The 16,058-nt window shown below is 44.2% G+C and overlaps 1 protein-coding gene across 1 annotated transcript in view; it reads right to left on the minus strand.

The window, feature by feature from the left end:
- Positions 1–11,527: 11,527 nt before the first annotated feature.
- Positions 11,528–16,058, minus strand: part of CLCN1 (chloride voltage-gated channel 1) — a gene marked incomplete at both ends in the record, with an annotated part of 35,148 nt that continues 30,617 nt past the window's right edge. Inside the window, 4 exons of the mRNA XM_080612634.1 lie at positions 11,528–11,926; positions 12,409–12,495; positions 14,338–14,442; positions 15,419–15,457. Of these exons, the coding sequence (XP_080468760.1) occupies positions 11,528–11,926; positions 12,409–12,495; positions 14,338–14,442; positions 15,419–15,457 (630 nt within the window). The remainder of the gene's footprint in view (positions 11,927–12,408; positions 12,496–14,337; positions 14,443–15,418; positions 15,458–16,058) is intronic.

Below are 16,058 nucleotides of genomic sequence, written 5' to 3' on the forward strand. Positions count from 1 at the left end.
GACCTGGAACCTACTGTACGTTTCCCAGAAAAGCAGTTGTTATTATATAGCTACACCTATTCAAGCATATGGAAGGCACAGGTGCTCTGTGAGCAAAATTTGGCCTGCAGTTCTTTTATCCTGGTGAGGAGGAATGAGTTGGAGAGAGTACAGCCAAATACTCAGAGCCCAAATCACATTTGTGGGGCTGAAAATAAAAAGGAAAGGTAAGCTCACTATCCCTGATCTGCAGTTACCAAGAAACCGAGCCCTGCTGTTCATGTACACAAGCCCTTTGTAAAGCAGAGCTGCACAACATAAGAAGGTGAGGTTTTCTTGAAGCAGTGGAGGTAGAAGATTCCCATCTTTCTCCCCCAAGCCTTTATCTCCAGCAGGAACTTGTTGGAATTACTGTGCTGAACACAAAGGAAGGCTTTAACACAGGTGACCGTAACGGAAAAAAATCTCAGATTCCACTGCAAGCAAATTCTCTCTTGTTCCTTTTCCCATGATTGCTCATATCTGACAAGCTAAACTATTTCATCAGTTTTTCTCTCATATAAATCTTAAGCTTTCCTTACAAGCCTTGTGAGTTCTCTTCAACTCCATTACCTTAGGCTCTGGGGTGGAAAAGTCAATCTGCTTCTTTCAGTTTCTGTGCCTCTAAATCATCTTCTTCTGGGAAGCTGCTGACAAGTCACCCACTTGTTTTCCCCCTTAAAAACCTTTGACATCCCCTTTCATGATAGGCTTGCAGCAGAGAACAGGGTTTATCCATACCTCTTATCAAGTGGTAAGCTGCTCTGTCCTTGACTGTGCCCACCTCCCATCTGTAATTCTTGTGCAGATGCTGGTGCACAGCTGACCCCACAACAAGCCAATGCCCTTTTAGCTTACCATTAAAGCGAAGAGGGAACAGCTGTGAGCAGAGGGAGAGATAGCACTGGTCTCAGCAGCTGGCCTTTATATCACGTTAGGGAGACTGGAAGGTGCACTTTGAAATGGCATCTTCATGATGACTCTAAGCTGCTAAAAAGAGCTGTCATGCCTCCTCCCTTCTGTCACCACCAGCTGTATACTTCTACTGCCTAAGAAGCACAGTGCTGACACTCATTTGGCTGCTCAGAAACTGGACCCATTGAAAACTAACCCAATCTCTTGACAAGATAAGGATTTCAGTGGCATCAGCTCCTGGTACTGGTTTACTCGGTAAGGCAAGCATCACTGTGGGCTGGTGAAGTATGCAGATAGTCATGTTGAAGAATATTCTTTGCTTGCAGATGCAGTTTAAATTAGCTTAAGCTGATTGTAAAATATCTGTTTGAAAAGAATAAACCCAGCTAGGGTACCAGGGAGGACATATTCCCCCCCTTCCTTCTCTAGTGTTTTCCTTAGAATTCCTAGTACGCTCTCACCTGATTTGGGTTTTGTTGTTATTTAATGCCCTGTTATCTCCTTCACTGTTCTCTCCCCTTCTACAGGCTCTTTTGAGATAAACCCTTGCAATTGGGCAGGAGGAGATGAGTAATGTGATATATGCATAGAATTAGTAAAATTAACATGCACAAATATCATATGCACTCAGTGATCCATGGCAGCTAAAGATACTGGTAAGTCTTCTCCTGTAATGGCAAGAGGCAGAGCCTTGTGCAGGAGTGAAGCATAGCTGTTGGACATGAGCTTTATCCCCAACTTTAAGCTAGTTCCAGTTTAGCATGAGATCCAGAATGGCATTTCACACCTAGGCAGAGTCTGTGCATGATGTACTGTGGGCAACAACTGAAAACTATTAGTTGTAGGCCCAGAGAACTGGAGAGAAGGAAACTATTCTCTTTATTTCACATAGGTAGGAGGTATGGTGGTGAGGCAAAGTAGTGTGCAGCAATACAGGCTTGTGGACAACTTTGTGTGCTCTGTGCAACAGCAGGGAGAAGTCTAGCCAGAGAGGGAAAGACATTGAGAGAAAGTCTGGACATCTTATGTTTACCATGGCAGGCTCCAGGCAGAATGGGCTCAGTTATAGAATTGCTACACAAGCTGTAGCTCCAGGGTTGGTGTAGCTTAGAGTACTCCTTGGTCCAAGCCACATTTCTTTCTGAAAGACGCAGTGGTAGGAAAGAGACCTCCCTGAATTTGGGCACCTGCTGGCTTCTTTTTCATCATGGCTGCAAAGCCCTTCACAATATACTTAATTCTTCAGGGAAACCATGTCAGAAATACACCAAATAGGAACTTAGTCATTGTCCAAATGAAGATAATGTGGGATCTGTTCTCTCTGGAAACCCCAAGTATCTAAATTTAGCTCAGTTTGCCTTAACTGCTGTATTGGTAATTGCCTAGAAGGAGAAACAGACTAAAATAAATCCACCTCTAAATTTTGTAGAGAGCAGAGCAACATTGGCATAGTCTAAGCTCTTCCTTCTCATTTCTCCCAGATGGAATGTCCCATGTTCCTTGTTCAGACAACTATAAACAATCTGGGATTTCCCTTAAAGAAACTGTGTGACTTTTTCCAAAAGGAAAATGAAAAGAAAGGGAAGAAAACCAACCAACGAAACCAACCACCATTCAAATACAGGGCTTTTCAGCAGCTGATGCCAGTACACCTAAGAAAATATGAAGAAGCTTCATCTTTGATTCTCCTCCCTTGAAGCAATCTGACAGGGAAAGGTTTCTATGCCATGGCTCAGGGAAAGGACAAATAAACAGGGAAATGTGAGTAAAGTAGTGCCTATTAGAACTAAATATATGTGTAGGACAGCCTACAGTCATTAAAGCACAGTCTCAAACATGAATGCAAGCTGTAAAGTCAATGTCAGGTGCCTCTTTTATATCATAGACTTTTTCCAGGCTAAGTAGTAGCGAACCACCTGCACAGGAGCAGCAGAGAAGAGCAGAACATCTGTGCCAGATCAATGTGTCTCTGCTTCAAAGCATGTCATGGACCCTGGGCAAGGCTGGCTAGGACACTACACTCTCTCAGCAGCGCAGCCAGCTTCACTGGGGCAGGGATGGACACAGATGGTTATGATGTTAACAAGCAGACATGGAAGACCCGTGCTTAGAGAATTAGGGTCTATTTGATATCCTTGCACTGACATTTTTCCGCAGCATAAGCAGAACAAAGTGTTATCTTTTCCTTGAAAATCACGAGCGGCTCTGCGATCATCTCTGTTGGTCTGTGCAGGAAGAGAAAAACAAAGAAACAACAAAAAGATGTATTTTTCTGCTGCAGATACACATTGTTGGAAGAGGAAAAATGTAGTCAGGCAGTCACTCTCTGAGAAAGAGTTTGCTTACTAAAACCATGAAGACTTTATCACGACTGTTCTCAGTGCAGATACCATAGAATCATAGCGTGGTTTGGGTTGAAGGGACCTTAAAGATCATCTAGCTCCAACCTCCCTTAGGAGCTACTACTGATGCTGTCTTCTAGGAAGAGAGAGATTGCAGTATTCTGTGGAAAGAATGCTGCTGAGGATCTTCCCCATCTCCATTGACTGGGGACATTGTAATGCCCTTTGAAACCAAGTCTTGCTTTTGCTTGACCATAAGGGATCAAATATCCATGCTAGCAAGACAAAAACATCTAAAAAGGCTTTCCTCCGTTATGGAGACAAGATCGTGCGCCACGATTTACTTCAAATAAGGTAAAGGCATCTAGTCCAGATTCCCTGGCTTTCTGTATTCATTTTCATTGGACATGGAAATTTAGTCATGAGTTGGAGGTGAAAAGGTTGGGAACCCTTTTGCAGAACTCTGCCATGTTCCCAGTGCAGGTGGACTTCCCTTCTTTTCAGATACTGCATGTGTGAGCAATGTAGCAAGCCAAAACCTCTTTTGCAGGTATATATTCTTATTTGGCTTCATTTTTTCTTCTCTGGTTTGTGGATGTTGTGCATGGTTGGACGTCTCTGGCAATCCCTATGCTATAAAATTTGGACTCCAAAGTAACTTTATGGGGAACAGGGTTTCTCTTGTTTCAGCTGTTTTCAGATATGGGAGGGTACAGCCTGAGGATGTGGGAGGTAAAAGGGTGGTGGATGGGAGTCTCAGTGGCATGCGGAATGGATTCCTGAAGCATGTTTAAATATCACTAAAGACTTGGGTCTTCAAATGTTATATTCTCAGTATCTGAAACTGCTTTAGCATTAAGTGTATGGGACAACAGAGGTTGTTGCAAAGCAATTTTAAAGAGCTTACAGAGCCTGTAAACATTTTCTGTAGGGGGTAGCTGCATGGTGATTGTATGTTTTCTTTCAGGCTAGTGTTTACAGAGGTGCATTGGTGTTTGGGGGGAAAGTACTAAATGGAAGAAAAACATAAAGGGAAAGGGACCCAGTACTGAAAGCTTTCATCCTTACTTGTCCCACATTAGCCCTTAGTAACTAAAATGAGTCTTGATTTGCCTTTGGTCTTCCAGCTCCAAAACATGTTTGCCTGAAAATTTTTGTTGGATATACTTCGCATGTTTTGATAATGTGACTTATGAGATAACACTTCTGGAAAGCTATATAAATACATACATGTACAACCACATACATACATGTACACACACTGCATATAGACTTAGGAAAATATATGGCACTATACACCTCCATGCCTGTATGTGGCAGCAACCACAGTAAAGGAGGGGAGGTAGCTCAAAATAGCATGTACAGTCCTTTATGGAGTTGTTATTAAACAGAATGTGGTCTTGCCATCCTGGCTGGTGGAAGTGTTTTATTTCTGTGGGACTGGTTCCAGGGGAGTTGCGTCTGAGGAAGGTGCATCCTAGGAAGAGGGGGTGGGTCTCAATGAGATAGTCGGATGGAGGACGTTGAAAAGGATCCATGGTGGTTTGAAGAAGCGTTCCAGAGCAGGAAATGTATGATACATTATTTCTAATTAAGAAGATGAGAACATCACTCATTTGACCATGCAGGGCTAAAATCTCTTATGTGCCTGTCAGATAAATGCCAGGCCATTATGGCAGATTTGGTGATAGGATCACATCGATGGGGCTCTCTAGTTTAGCACAGAGTGAGTTTTCCTCACTGTTACACTGAAACGGCACTTTCTAGATAATACATGTAAGGTTTGTCCTGATGTTGGTGACATACAGACACGTCTGGTACAGAGCTGGGTGGAAGTTTCACAACAGCAGGTTAGGACAGGACACAAAAAGGAGGAGTCTGATGCTGGGGTTGGAAAAGGGACTGGCATTGGGTAGCAAGGCTGCGGGTTCACATTGCAGTTTTAAATCAGTGCTTCTCAGGCCGTTGGTCTCATAGCAGGTTGTTGAATTGGTTGGTCCAGAGGGAGAGGAGCATCTGTACACTTCCAACATCGTTGTATCATCTGCTTCGGATTTAGGCAGGCCATTAGGCCATACCTAGTAGCTCCTTTTTTACCATACAAGAATTCTAAGTTCTAGCCATGAAAGATACCCATTTCCTTTGTGACGATACTGACGCTTTTCCACTGGTTCTTGCAAGGGCTAAGCAGTGTCACTTGTCCTGCTTTATTCAGCTAATCTTTGCTGTCTGTGTTCCATTTGAAGTTAATTTGCTTCCTTCCAGTTTACCTGCTTTTGCTACTGAATAGATTTCCACCCTCCTCTTGGTATGTATGTCTGCATAATTGTGTTCGTACAATTAACTGTGACTTCTACAAGACACACATATTGAACTCCTTTAGGGTTTTGTTTTCTGGGGTTTTATCTATTTGCTTACTTGGGTTTGTCCATCCTGTAAGTGTCCCAGCTCCTGGTTCTCGGGTTCTGGTTTCTTTTACATTTTTGTTTCAAAACGGCCTCTGAATTGTCACTATTTGTTTTTAAATGCAGTATGTCAAATGGAATCACTTATTCCACACGTTTAAGCCGTAAGCCTCTGTAAGAATGACATGACTCTGGACCTGGAAGTCCTACTTCTGCATAGGAAGAATGTCTCTTCTTTTACATTTCACATTATGCTCCAGAGATGACGTGCAGCTGCTGAGTGCTTCACCCAACAGAACTATTTTACCATCATACTAGTTTAGAGCTATCCCTCGGATAAGTACATCTCCTCTGCATTTAGCTGCATGACTTTGTTCTGTGGTATCTGCCCCAAACGCTGATCTCCGCTTTCTGCTGATTGCTCTTTAGACTGGATGGCAAATCTACAACATGTTTCTCTTATGTTACTGTCTTACAAGCTCTCATGTTCCAGTAGTGAATGAAAACAGTAAATAAAAAGGTATAAGACCGTTCTTGCTGCACACTTCACTTAGCTCTGCACTTTGCCAGCTGCAAGGGTATTTTCTGTGCAGTTCCTCAGACAGAGAAACAGCAAACTTGGTTTAAGCATAAGATTCTGTGGCATATTTGGTCATAATCCAACATCTCACAGCTCCCGTTTCTTTTCACAGCTCATTTGCTTAAGTGGGAGAAAGCAGATTTACTTTTTTTTCTTGCAAATTCCTCATAAACCTTCCATTGCTGTCTTTTGCACTCGTTTCTGTGTGGAAAAACTGCAAGCTTCTAACTTGCTTTTGTGTGACTTTAGTTCTGAACATATCTTAATAGGTCTTCTATTTTTACCTTCTGTTCTTCAAACTAAGTAAGTAGCTATTCAGTAAATAGCCAGCTATTAGCAGCTTTTAGGTTGTTGTTCCTATGCAGCAGGCAAGCCGCATTTTCATTTCTTTATATTCTGTTTCCTTTATGAATTTGCCTCAACATACTTTGTCCTCCACGTCAGGTGCAATCCTTCAAGTTGGCCAGATACGTTTCAGTAACTGTTTTTACTATGGAGCAGCAGATGACTGCACAAGCAGCACACCCAAGCTTCTGGGATGGGAGCAAATGCTCATTTGAAAGCCAGAGCTTGAACGAGGAATAGGTTTGGCAGAGACTGGCTTCATCTAGCTAGCACAGGAATCCCAGTGTCCACAGTACTGTCTTTAATGCTGTGAGGCTGCACAGGACTTACTGACTTCCAGCCAGCTGAAGGAGAACGAGATGTGGCTCAAAGCATAGGCAACCCAATCACAGAGCTACCTGCTATTGCACGCCCGTGATTTGGAAGAGGTGGGCTGTGTGTGAGTACATGTGCACAGGGTTGTCTGTCCAGTATGGGGGGTTGCGGCACACAACGAGAGGCTGTGGTTGATGGTCAGGACCAGTTTAAGCTTCCCTCCCACAAATAAAGCCTTAAACATTTTGCATCACATGGCTTAAGGTAAAACAGTTTTTTCTCTATTTGAGAATGCTACTGCCCAGGCATGGCTTTTGTGCAGAAATATGGATTATTGGTTTCCAGTGTTGATTAAATTGTTATGCCCCCAAATCCTTGGTTATGTGGCCATGAAAAATTTAGCACTTGCTGTGACAGCATTTTTAATAGTGTGGTTTTAATTATACCCTTCCTGGGTTAGAATGACTTGTCCAAGAGGGATCTTTACTTGCTCAGCTGCTTATCGCTCCGTCTTGTACTCTTTGGCCACAAAAGACACAATTCTGTAGTGTTTTCATAGCTGGGGAGATGGGGAGAGTTATTTTTTATGAGCCCTTGATTCTGTCTCTATTTCTGCTTGTACTGACTGGTTTTGTCCATAGGGCTAACAAGCTAGAACTTCTTTAGTCTGAAGTAATTTGCCAACCAAAACAAAGTTACACTGTCCAGGTAGACTTTTCTTGTTGTCCATCTTCATGCATTTTCTCCTTCATCCTAATCATGACCAAGTCTCTTAGACCTGTCATAACTACCCAAAGCCCTACCTGTTGTCTTGTCAACCTTAAGTCTTCTTTCTTTTCAGTTCTTTATATTGGTGAATTTAGCAATAAGACTTCTGCTTTCACATGCCATGGAAAAGGAAGGGTTCAACTTTTTGCTAGATGAAAATTTAATAGATAACCTTTTGCCTTCATCAACAGAGTATCAGTAAATGGCAATTAGATGAGCTCAAGACTAATTTTATCTTGAAGATACAAGGTCAAAGGAGTTTTTCACTCTTTTTGGTGGTGGTGGTAGTGTTTTCCCAACACCTCCTGCTCTGATGGCTATTTTTCAGTATCATGTTGTTTCCAGACTATTATATGTCGGGTACCAAATGTAGTTCGACACGTGTTTGGAGTTGAAAATGGTGAAAAAGATCAGCTCTATTTTAGTGCTTTGAGTGGTAGCGGCAAGCCTGGTGTAGCATGAATCTCTGATTAAAATAATGATTCTATGCAACTGCACGTGCCATTAAGGAGGAAAGCAAGCTTCCGTGGTTTAAAACAGCCTCAGAGCTTCTTGTTTGTCGAGGTTTGTGCTTGGAGTTTTGGGGGCAGATCTGAGATTTGACTTCCCCGCTGAATGGAAAGGCTTCAGCACTGATGCGAATTCTGGAGATATTCTGGGCCGGAGCAGAACTGATTTGTGTGTGTAGGGCAGCCAAGTCTGTGCTGCTTGGGTAGGATGAGGGATGCGGGTTTTAGAGTGATAGATCAGTGTGACTTTGTTTGCCGGACAAAGCTTTTAAGTTTAAGCTTTGAGGGGGCCTGCTGGGATTGCCTTAGAGGGTGAAGTTTAGAGTTCTCTTGACAAAGGTCCTGTGTCAGTTTATTGCACATTTCACACCTATTACAGTACTCAGCATTAGCTCAGTGAAGACTGTATTCGTAAAACGGAAGTGGAAACATCCAGTGCAAAGCCATCGCAAACCATCTTTGCAGGATGTACTTTGTCCCCTCCTGGCTCCCTATACACAAAGGTATTTATACATCTTTTCAGGTGAGAAAATGGTACAGATGAATGTTGCTTCTGCTTCAGGGGTGAGGGCATACCTGGAATGAATCTTGAGCAGTACCTCCAAAGAGCAGCAGTAACACTCACCTTTCAGCTTCCCCACAGAGAGCAGTCCAGCTCCTCATGGTAATGCCGGGACAGCTAAAGGCAACAGGAATGGAGAGAGATGCGCGTGCGCGTATGTGGACATACGTGTGTTTGTGCTTGTGCTCTCAGGTGAAGGGCTCAAGAAGCTTTCCAGGTTAGCTTGTGACTTACTCGGAGCTCTCCAAGCCTTTCCATGTGCATAGTTTTTGTTCCAGCTTCATCTCCCCCAGCTCACAATCTGTCTGTCATGACTCACACACTCTCTGGCTTTGATTTAGACTCCATCTGCTTTCTCAGCCAGTCAGATCCCAGCTCTTCTGTAACACACCGTAGGAGAAGTGTGGGACTGGAGTAGAACATAGATCTGTATTCAGGAGAGAGGAGGGGGAGGTGTATTGACTCCTGCCTCAAAATTTCTCCTTGTCTCAGAGCTAAGCTGCAAAATGCAAGCCCTGTACTTGGTCGTATAATAAGGCAGGGGCTGACCTGCAGAAACTTGTCCTTCCTGAAGGCGTGTGGATCCTCAGATCAGATTTGGTGTCACAGTTGCCACTCCCCACACATTTATGTGTCTTCAAAAGGAATGGCCTTTCCCCTGCGCTTCCTTAAAACACCACCACCGTTCCCTGAGGAAAACCAGCAGTTGCTTTGCCCCTTCTCTGTAGGCAGGGGAAGGTGACACAAAGGTAGGAGGGAGGCTGTGTGCTAATGCCTGGCAGCTAGAAATGTGCCACAACCCTCCGGTGGAGGCAAGCAGCTGACGTGTGCAAGGGACTTGCTCTCCGATCACCACAATCTTCTCACAAGGACAGGGTGACGTCAGAGGAGATCATTTAGCCAGGGAAAGGCTGTTCCCAGTTAGCTTATAGAGGGGGATCGTGTGTCAAACACAATATGGAGCTGGTGGGCTCTGGATTCCAGACAGCAAAACCAAATCAATCTCTCTCATTAAGGAGCTCCTCATGTTCCTTATACCCAGGTAGGGGAGATTTCCCTTGTCACAGACTCTCCCGCCCATGAGCATCATCAGAGAGGAACTGGCGCAAGGTCAATCCTTGGCATTAAAGCCAAGAGGGAATTTTCCTAGAGAGACTGGGTTAGAAGGAATGGTTTTTACGTGCTCCTGAGACAGCTTATGAAAAATCACCCATTAAGGTGAAACCGGTCACTCTGAGTCAGGTGATGCTTTGCTAATATCGGGATGTGGCCCAGCATCGGGGAGAATGCCCCCCCAGAACGTATTCTCAGAGCCTAAATTTCTTCTCTGTTGCTGATAAGTGGAAACACATCCAACGGGACTTCATCTGAGTGCTATGACACACCAGAAATGTGATAGAGAGAAATGCAGAACGTTAGAGGAAAGCCGCAGAAGACACAGAATTTGATTTTGCCTATTTACTGAGAAAACCTCACAAGGACAGTGAGTTAAACAAAGCAGCATCTTCCCTCTGGATGCTGAGGTTTTGTATGCGTGACACAAACTGACAAGACACCTTTCTGCAAGATAGAGATGAAGATCTGCTCCAGATTTAGAACTGGAATAGAGGGGGATGCTGCAGACAAGGGGCGAGGTCTTTACTGTTAGTCACAACGGAGACAAGCTGGAAAAAGTGAGAGCTGGAACTCCAGATATGCAGAAATATGTGGAAAGGAGGCAGGGTAGAATTACCAGGAAAGAGAGCAGGAATTTTCAGGGATAAACGTGTTTTCAAGGTGTAGGGAATGTGGCTTCCCTCTGCTGTAGCTGTCACCCTGCTAACATTCCGTAATTCCTTTTTCAGTTCCTATATTTTAAGACTATGACTTTGTAAAAATGGTGATTCAGAGAGGCAGACACAGGTATGTGAAATACAGGTGCACACAGGCTGGGTCACTCCTCTTCCTCCAACACTGAGGATGCCCCCACTTAAGAGTTTCCCATTCTATTTAAAGATTCCAGACATGATGGGAAAACAAAGAGGCTTTCCTCCCTTCCAGTGCTTTTCTTAGAGCCCTGGCTGAATTCAAGACATGAGACACAGACTTAATATTTTCCTCCTATCTATTTTTAGGGCATGGCTCAGCTAAAGGACAGAGGAGAAGCTCCTAACTGCACACCCACCCAAGAAAACCCCAGAGTTAAAACTGAGAAAGAGGAAAAATGTTCTACATGGGAATGTTGGGGGGGATGCAAGATAAGAGCTAGAGAAAAGGAACTGTGGCAACATGGACAGGATTGCAGTCAGAAGCAGCAATATGCTCCTAGGCTGGCGGTCTGGCTGTGTTTACACTGGTACGTGCAGCCAGCTGTGACACAGATGACACCAATTCCAAGATGACACCAACTGAGAATGAGAAAAGCTGCTCTTTCTCCAGTTTCCACATGGCAGATTGAGCCAGAGCATCCTGACGGTGCCCAGCAGTGTTCATGTCCTGTTACAATGCCTTCTACCATGTTATAGAAACATGGCAGAAGCCTAAGTATTGTAAGCCCAATCTTAACCACCTTGCAGTCCACATCTGACTCCTGCACGCACCCATATAGTCCAATATTCTTTCCACAGACACAGAGCAGCAGTAGAAAGGGTCAGTCTGATGCCCCTTCTCCCAGCTGAATCAATCCTCTGTGGCGATTGCAAAGAACATCCAAAAGCTTCTCTTTGAGGAGCAAACACAAGAAAACTGGCTCAACTGAAGACTGTGAATGACTACTCCCCTCACACCAGCTATAAGGGGACATCCTCATCCTCATCTTCATCCTCATCCAGGTCAGTGGAGCGTAGGCTTATGTCCTTGAGGATGTCCGAGATGTTTTCAGCAACTGGCCCTGTCAGCTCCATCTCTTCCAACTCGGTATCGGTGGCAGAAGTGGAGAATGGGACTTCCCCCTCTTCACGGAAGTGTGAGTGCTGGGGGGAGTGCGTGCCGGGGAGCAGTGGGCTCTCCGTGCGCAAGTCCGCTGCTTGCTGTGCTGCCGCCATGGAGTTGTCCTGCAGGCTCCACGCCTGAGTGGCCTGAGTGGCCTTCTCCGTGCTGATGGAATTCCGGTTGGTATCACGGAAGCTGGCAAGTGGTGGGCGCAGGCGAACCCCAGAGCGTGTGGAGCCCTCTATTGCCTTCTGGAGCTACGGGAAGAGAAAAAGCTCAGCAAAAATGGATGAGAGGGAGGCAGACCCAGCCCTAACCCAGCAGAAGTTCATCTACTGTCCAGGGTAAAGGAATCACAACTAGAGAGAGTCACAGCTCTACCTCTGGGGCCTGCCTGCGAAGATCATCTTTTACACTGGTGGTGTAATTTTTCATTCCCTGGTAAATAAGAAATTCCATACCATTTTCAGAGACAATAACAGCCATCAATTAAAAGCTCTATGTTCAGGAAAAGGATGCGCCATCCAACATCCCTGTAAATAATACCTGCTGCCTCCTCTGAAATACAGTCATCTGTTCATCTCCATAGCTTCCAAAGCATTGACTCAGAAGCTTTCAACACTGGGCTGAAAGTGTATTAAAATACTCCCAGCTGGATCCTCCAGCACCTGCAGGTTACTGCATTGATCTACGGGACATTTGCAGTTGATTAGAAGGAGATGGAAGGATCTGGACTTACCTCTTCCAATGCCAACACTCCCCTCAGCTTCCCCATACTGGTGACATAGGCATGGCTGAGGCCCAGTAATGAGAATAATGTATGTGTCTATGAGTGAAAACACAAAAGATCATTTCAGGGACTTTGGATGGGTAGCATAATACTTTGTGCTACAACTGGGACTTGGGATGTAGAAATGGGAATCACAGAGGCACATGAGTCTGCTGTTATCTCAGTAAGAAACTACCTTTTCCCTTCCCCTTTTGCAGCTAGCAAATACCACCCCTTGGTCCTTTTGCTGTGCAGCCACAGTTGGGAGTGTGCTGATGATGGAGAGCACATTCTCAAGGTTACTCCTATCCTGCATGTGGCAAACAGGGATTCACATGCAACATCCTGTTTATCTGGGGACTTATGCAGATCCTATTTAATGTTGCTGCTGGAAATCAAACTGTCACATAGGAACATGCAAAGCCAGAACCTACTTAGGTTATTTATTCCAGTGCTTTCCTTAACACCAGAAAATGTCTTTTTTTCCCGTTCCAGAATATTTCCTGTCAAAACTTATTTTTGCTGCTGCTTATCCAGCGCAGTGGAAACACTGAGAACAAGTTATTCCCTTTTCTGAAGCCTCCTGAAAAGGACAGCTATCATGCTGCTATCAGTCATGATTGCTTTAGCCTAAATAGACCGCATTGGTTTACAGTTCTTCATAGAACACACTTCCTAAAACTGTCAGCATTCTCAGTGCTCTGTGGTGTGTTTCCAGCCTCCAAGTTCTTTAAGCTCAGCTCTACCTGGACTTTACCTGTGGCCTTACATGCAGTCGTTCTTTCACAGCTGGTGTTTGCCCTTATTTTTATCATCACATGAGATATTGAATGTCATGTTCAAGTGTAAACTAGGGACAACTTCATTTGTCAGGAACAAGACATTTTACCCTAATGTAAAAGAAAATCAGCCTGCTTAAATACAATTTGATCTTGATCAGGTGTGATATTTTTGCCTTACATGTAGCTCTAGCTCAATGCTTCACATTGATTATTCCTGCCTTTTTTGTGCACCCAAGTTAAGTTGACTTGTCTGTTATTTCAGAGTTTCTCATTTGCTCTTTTTTATGAGTGGTATAAAACTGTCCCCATTTGCAGTCTTTAGTTATAACTTCTTATATTCTCAAAGATAAATACTAATGGCTTTCAGATGACTTCAGACAGCCCTTTAGAAAACACCAAATTCATCTTAAGTCTATGCTAACCTGTTCTTACTTCGCTCAAGGCTGAGATCTTACCCCTTTGATAAGAATGATTAATTATGTGCATTTGCTAACTATTCATGTCAAATGAATACTGATAAAGACATGCACTGTACACTCTGGCTTCAGCAAACTGCTTTCCCTTCCCACTGAGTGAAAGCTCAGTCCTCTCTTACAATGATTGCTTTTATCCCCAGTCATCCTGTGCTAACTCTAGAAGATGTATGATGGAGATTCCATGTTCTTCACCTAAATGAATAGCCTATGATATAGGGTGGTTTCAAGCAACTCTTCTCAAGCACTCAGGCAGATTCTACCCCTGACAGAAACACCCTGAGAAATCTAGGACTAATCCCCCCCGGCCTGCACACTGACAAAGCAGGGTGTAAATCTCAGTGTAATGTTCCCAGCATCAAGGCATACAATGCTTCTGTTAATGTAGCGGCTGGTAAATCTTATGTGGTGTCCAAATCTATTTTAGTAAATGCACTTAGACTTCTTATCATGCAGCCTTTCATTCTGCAGGAGACTGGAGGTATGCACAGAAGTTTCTAGGAACACGCTGACTTCTGTAGCTGGATGTGGAAATAGCAGGTGATAGTAGTTGAAGACAAGGAGAAGAAATAAGTCATAGACTAGAATCACAAAGATAGGATGGAGAGAAACAGTGCATGCCTCAGGGAGACATCTGTACCCACCTTGTGCAGGGAGGTTCTCTCCACCAGTTGGAAAGGGGAAGGGTCTATGCGGCAGCTGTCAAAGCACACGTTCTTGTTCAGTTCCTCCTGTTCCCAAGCATCTATCTGATACAGGAAAAGAAGAGGAATCTCCTACAGTAATCAGCAGCGTTGATGTCTTGTGTACCCAAACTAGTTCCATTCTCCTGTTAATGCTTCTTCCTCCCTATATAGATCATTCCTCTTGCCCATTATATCTCACCCCTCAGGTTTCCCATCCTTTCCTTGACAGATGTCAAGTCGCTGTGGAAACAGAGGAATCCCAGTATCTCAGAGGTTTTCTGAGAAGGTGAGGTTTTGCTCCTTACTGCTTAAAGAGGAAATGAACACAGAATCATAGAGTAGTTAGGGTTGGAAAGGACCTTAAGATCATCCAGTTCCAACCCCCCTGCCATGGGCAGGGACACCCCACACTAAACCATGTCACCCAAGGCCTCATCCAACCTGGCCTTGAACACTGCCAGGGATGGAGCATTCACAACCTCCCTGGGCAACCCATTCCAGTGCCTCACCACTCTCTCAGTAAAGAATTTCTTCCTTATATCCAATCTAAACTTCCCCTGTTTAAGTTTTAACCCGTTGCCCCTTGTCTTGTCACTACAGTCCCTAACGAAGAGTTCCTCCCCAGCATCCTTATAGGCCCCTTTCACATACTGGAAGGCTGCTATGAGGTCTCCACATCTTAGCTTTCCCTTCTGAGTGCATCTTCCTTACCACTGCAAGCTTATCGATTGTTCCTTTGTGTAAGACAGGAAGGAACACCACATATCCATTGAAAGATTTAGGTGAGGGGAAAACTGTAGAGGTCCCTAGTCCAAAACCGTGCTCACAACAGGGCTGAATTCAAAGCTAGATCAGATTAGTCACATCTAGCAGAACAATAACTTACTGGGTAAGAGCAGCCCGTTGTGCAGTTCTAAGCAGAAAATGGCTTTAGCTGTGGCTGTGGCAATCACTAAGGTTGTTGAAGTATTGCAAGTGATAGGAAATGGGCAAAAGAAGCACTTAATTAATCCCACTCCCTTTCTGCACCCAGTCTTACCTCTTCTGGCCTCATTATTTCAACAGCTTCCACTGGCTCCTGCAGGAGAAAACACTGTTCAGGACAGACAAAGACCCCAGAGCTTCACAGAGTACAGAAAGGAAAAACCTGCACAGTCTCCTCACACCATCTGGTCCCCTTTTTGTTCCAAATGGGGTATTATTGAGTGCTTTGATTTTCTTTATACACATACATTATAAGGTGTACTCTGTACTGGCTGTGCTTCCCTTGCCAGTGAAGACTGACTATGGAATGCTGGTGGCCCAATTCAGCTGCCTAAACGTCTAGTACTGCTTTAGATGCTTCCGGATATCTCACGTGGGGTTCAACCATGGCCCTAGAGTAGATGGGTCTCCCATAAGCTTTGTATGATATCCACCAACCCTGTGCAGGCATATCAGGCTACCCAAGGGAACCTATCATGGCACAAAGTAAAAGCATTTATTTTTATCTCACCAATACTGTTTGCCAAATGGGATGGAACTGAACTTTACTCCAGGTTAGCCAAAATAGCATAAGTTATTAACTGAGAAAAACTGCCAACACTCAGCCATGATGGTACCCTTTACACCTGAGCACAGATGGCTTTTTAGGAAGAGCCATACTCCTTTACATGAATCACACCCTTTCTCTTTGGAGA

This window comes from Psittacula echo (genome assembly GCF_963264785.1).
Source record: "Psittacula echo genome assembly, chromosome: 3".
NCBI classification, from domain to species: domain Eukaryota; kingdom Metazoa; phylum Chordata; class Aves; order Psittaciformes; family Psittacidae; genus Psittacula; species Psittacula echo.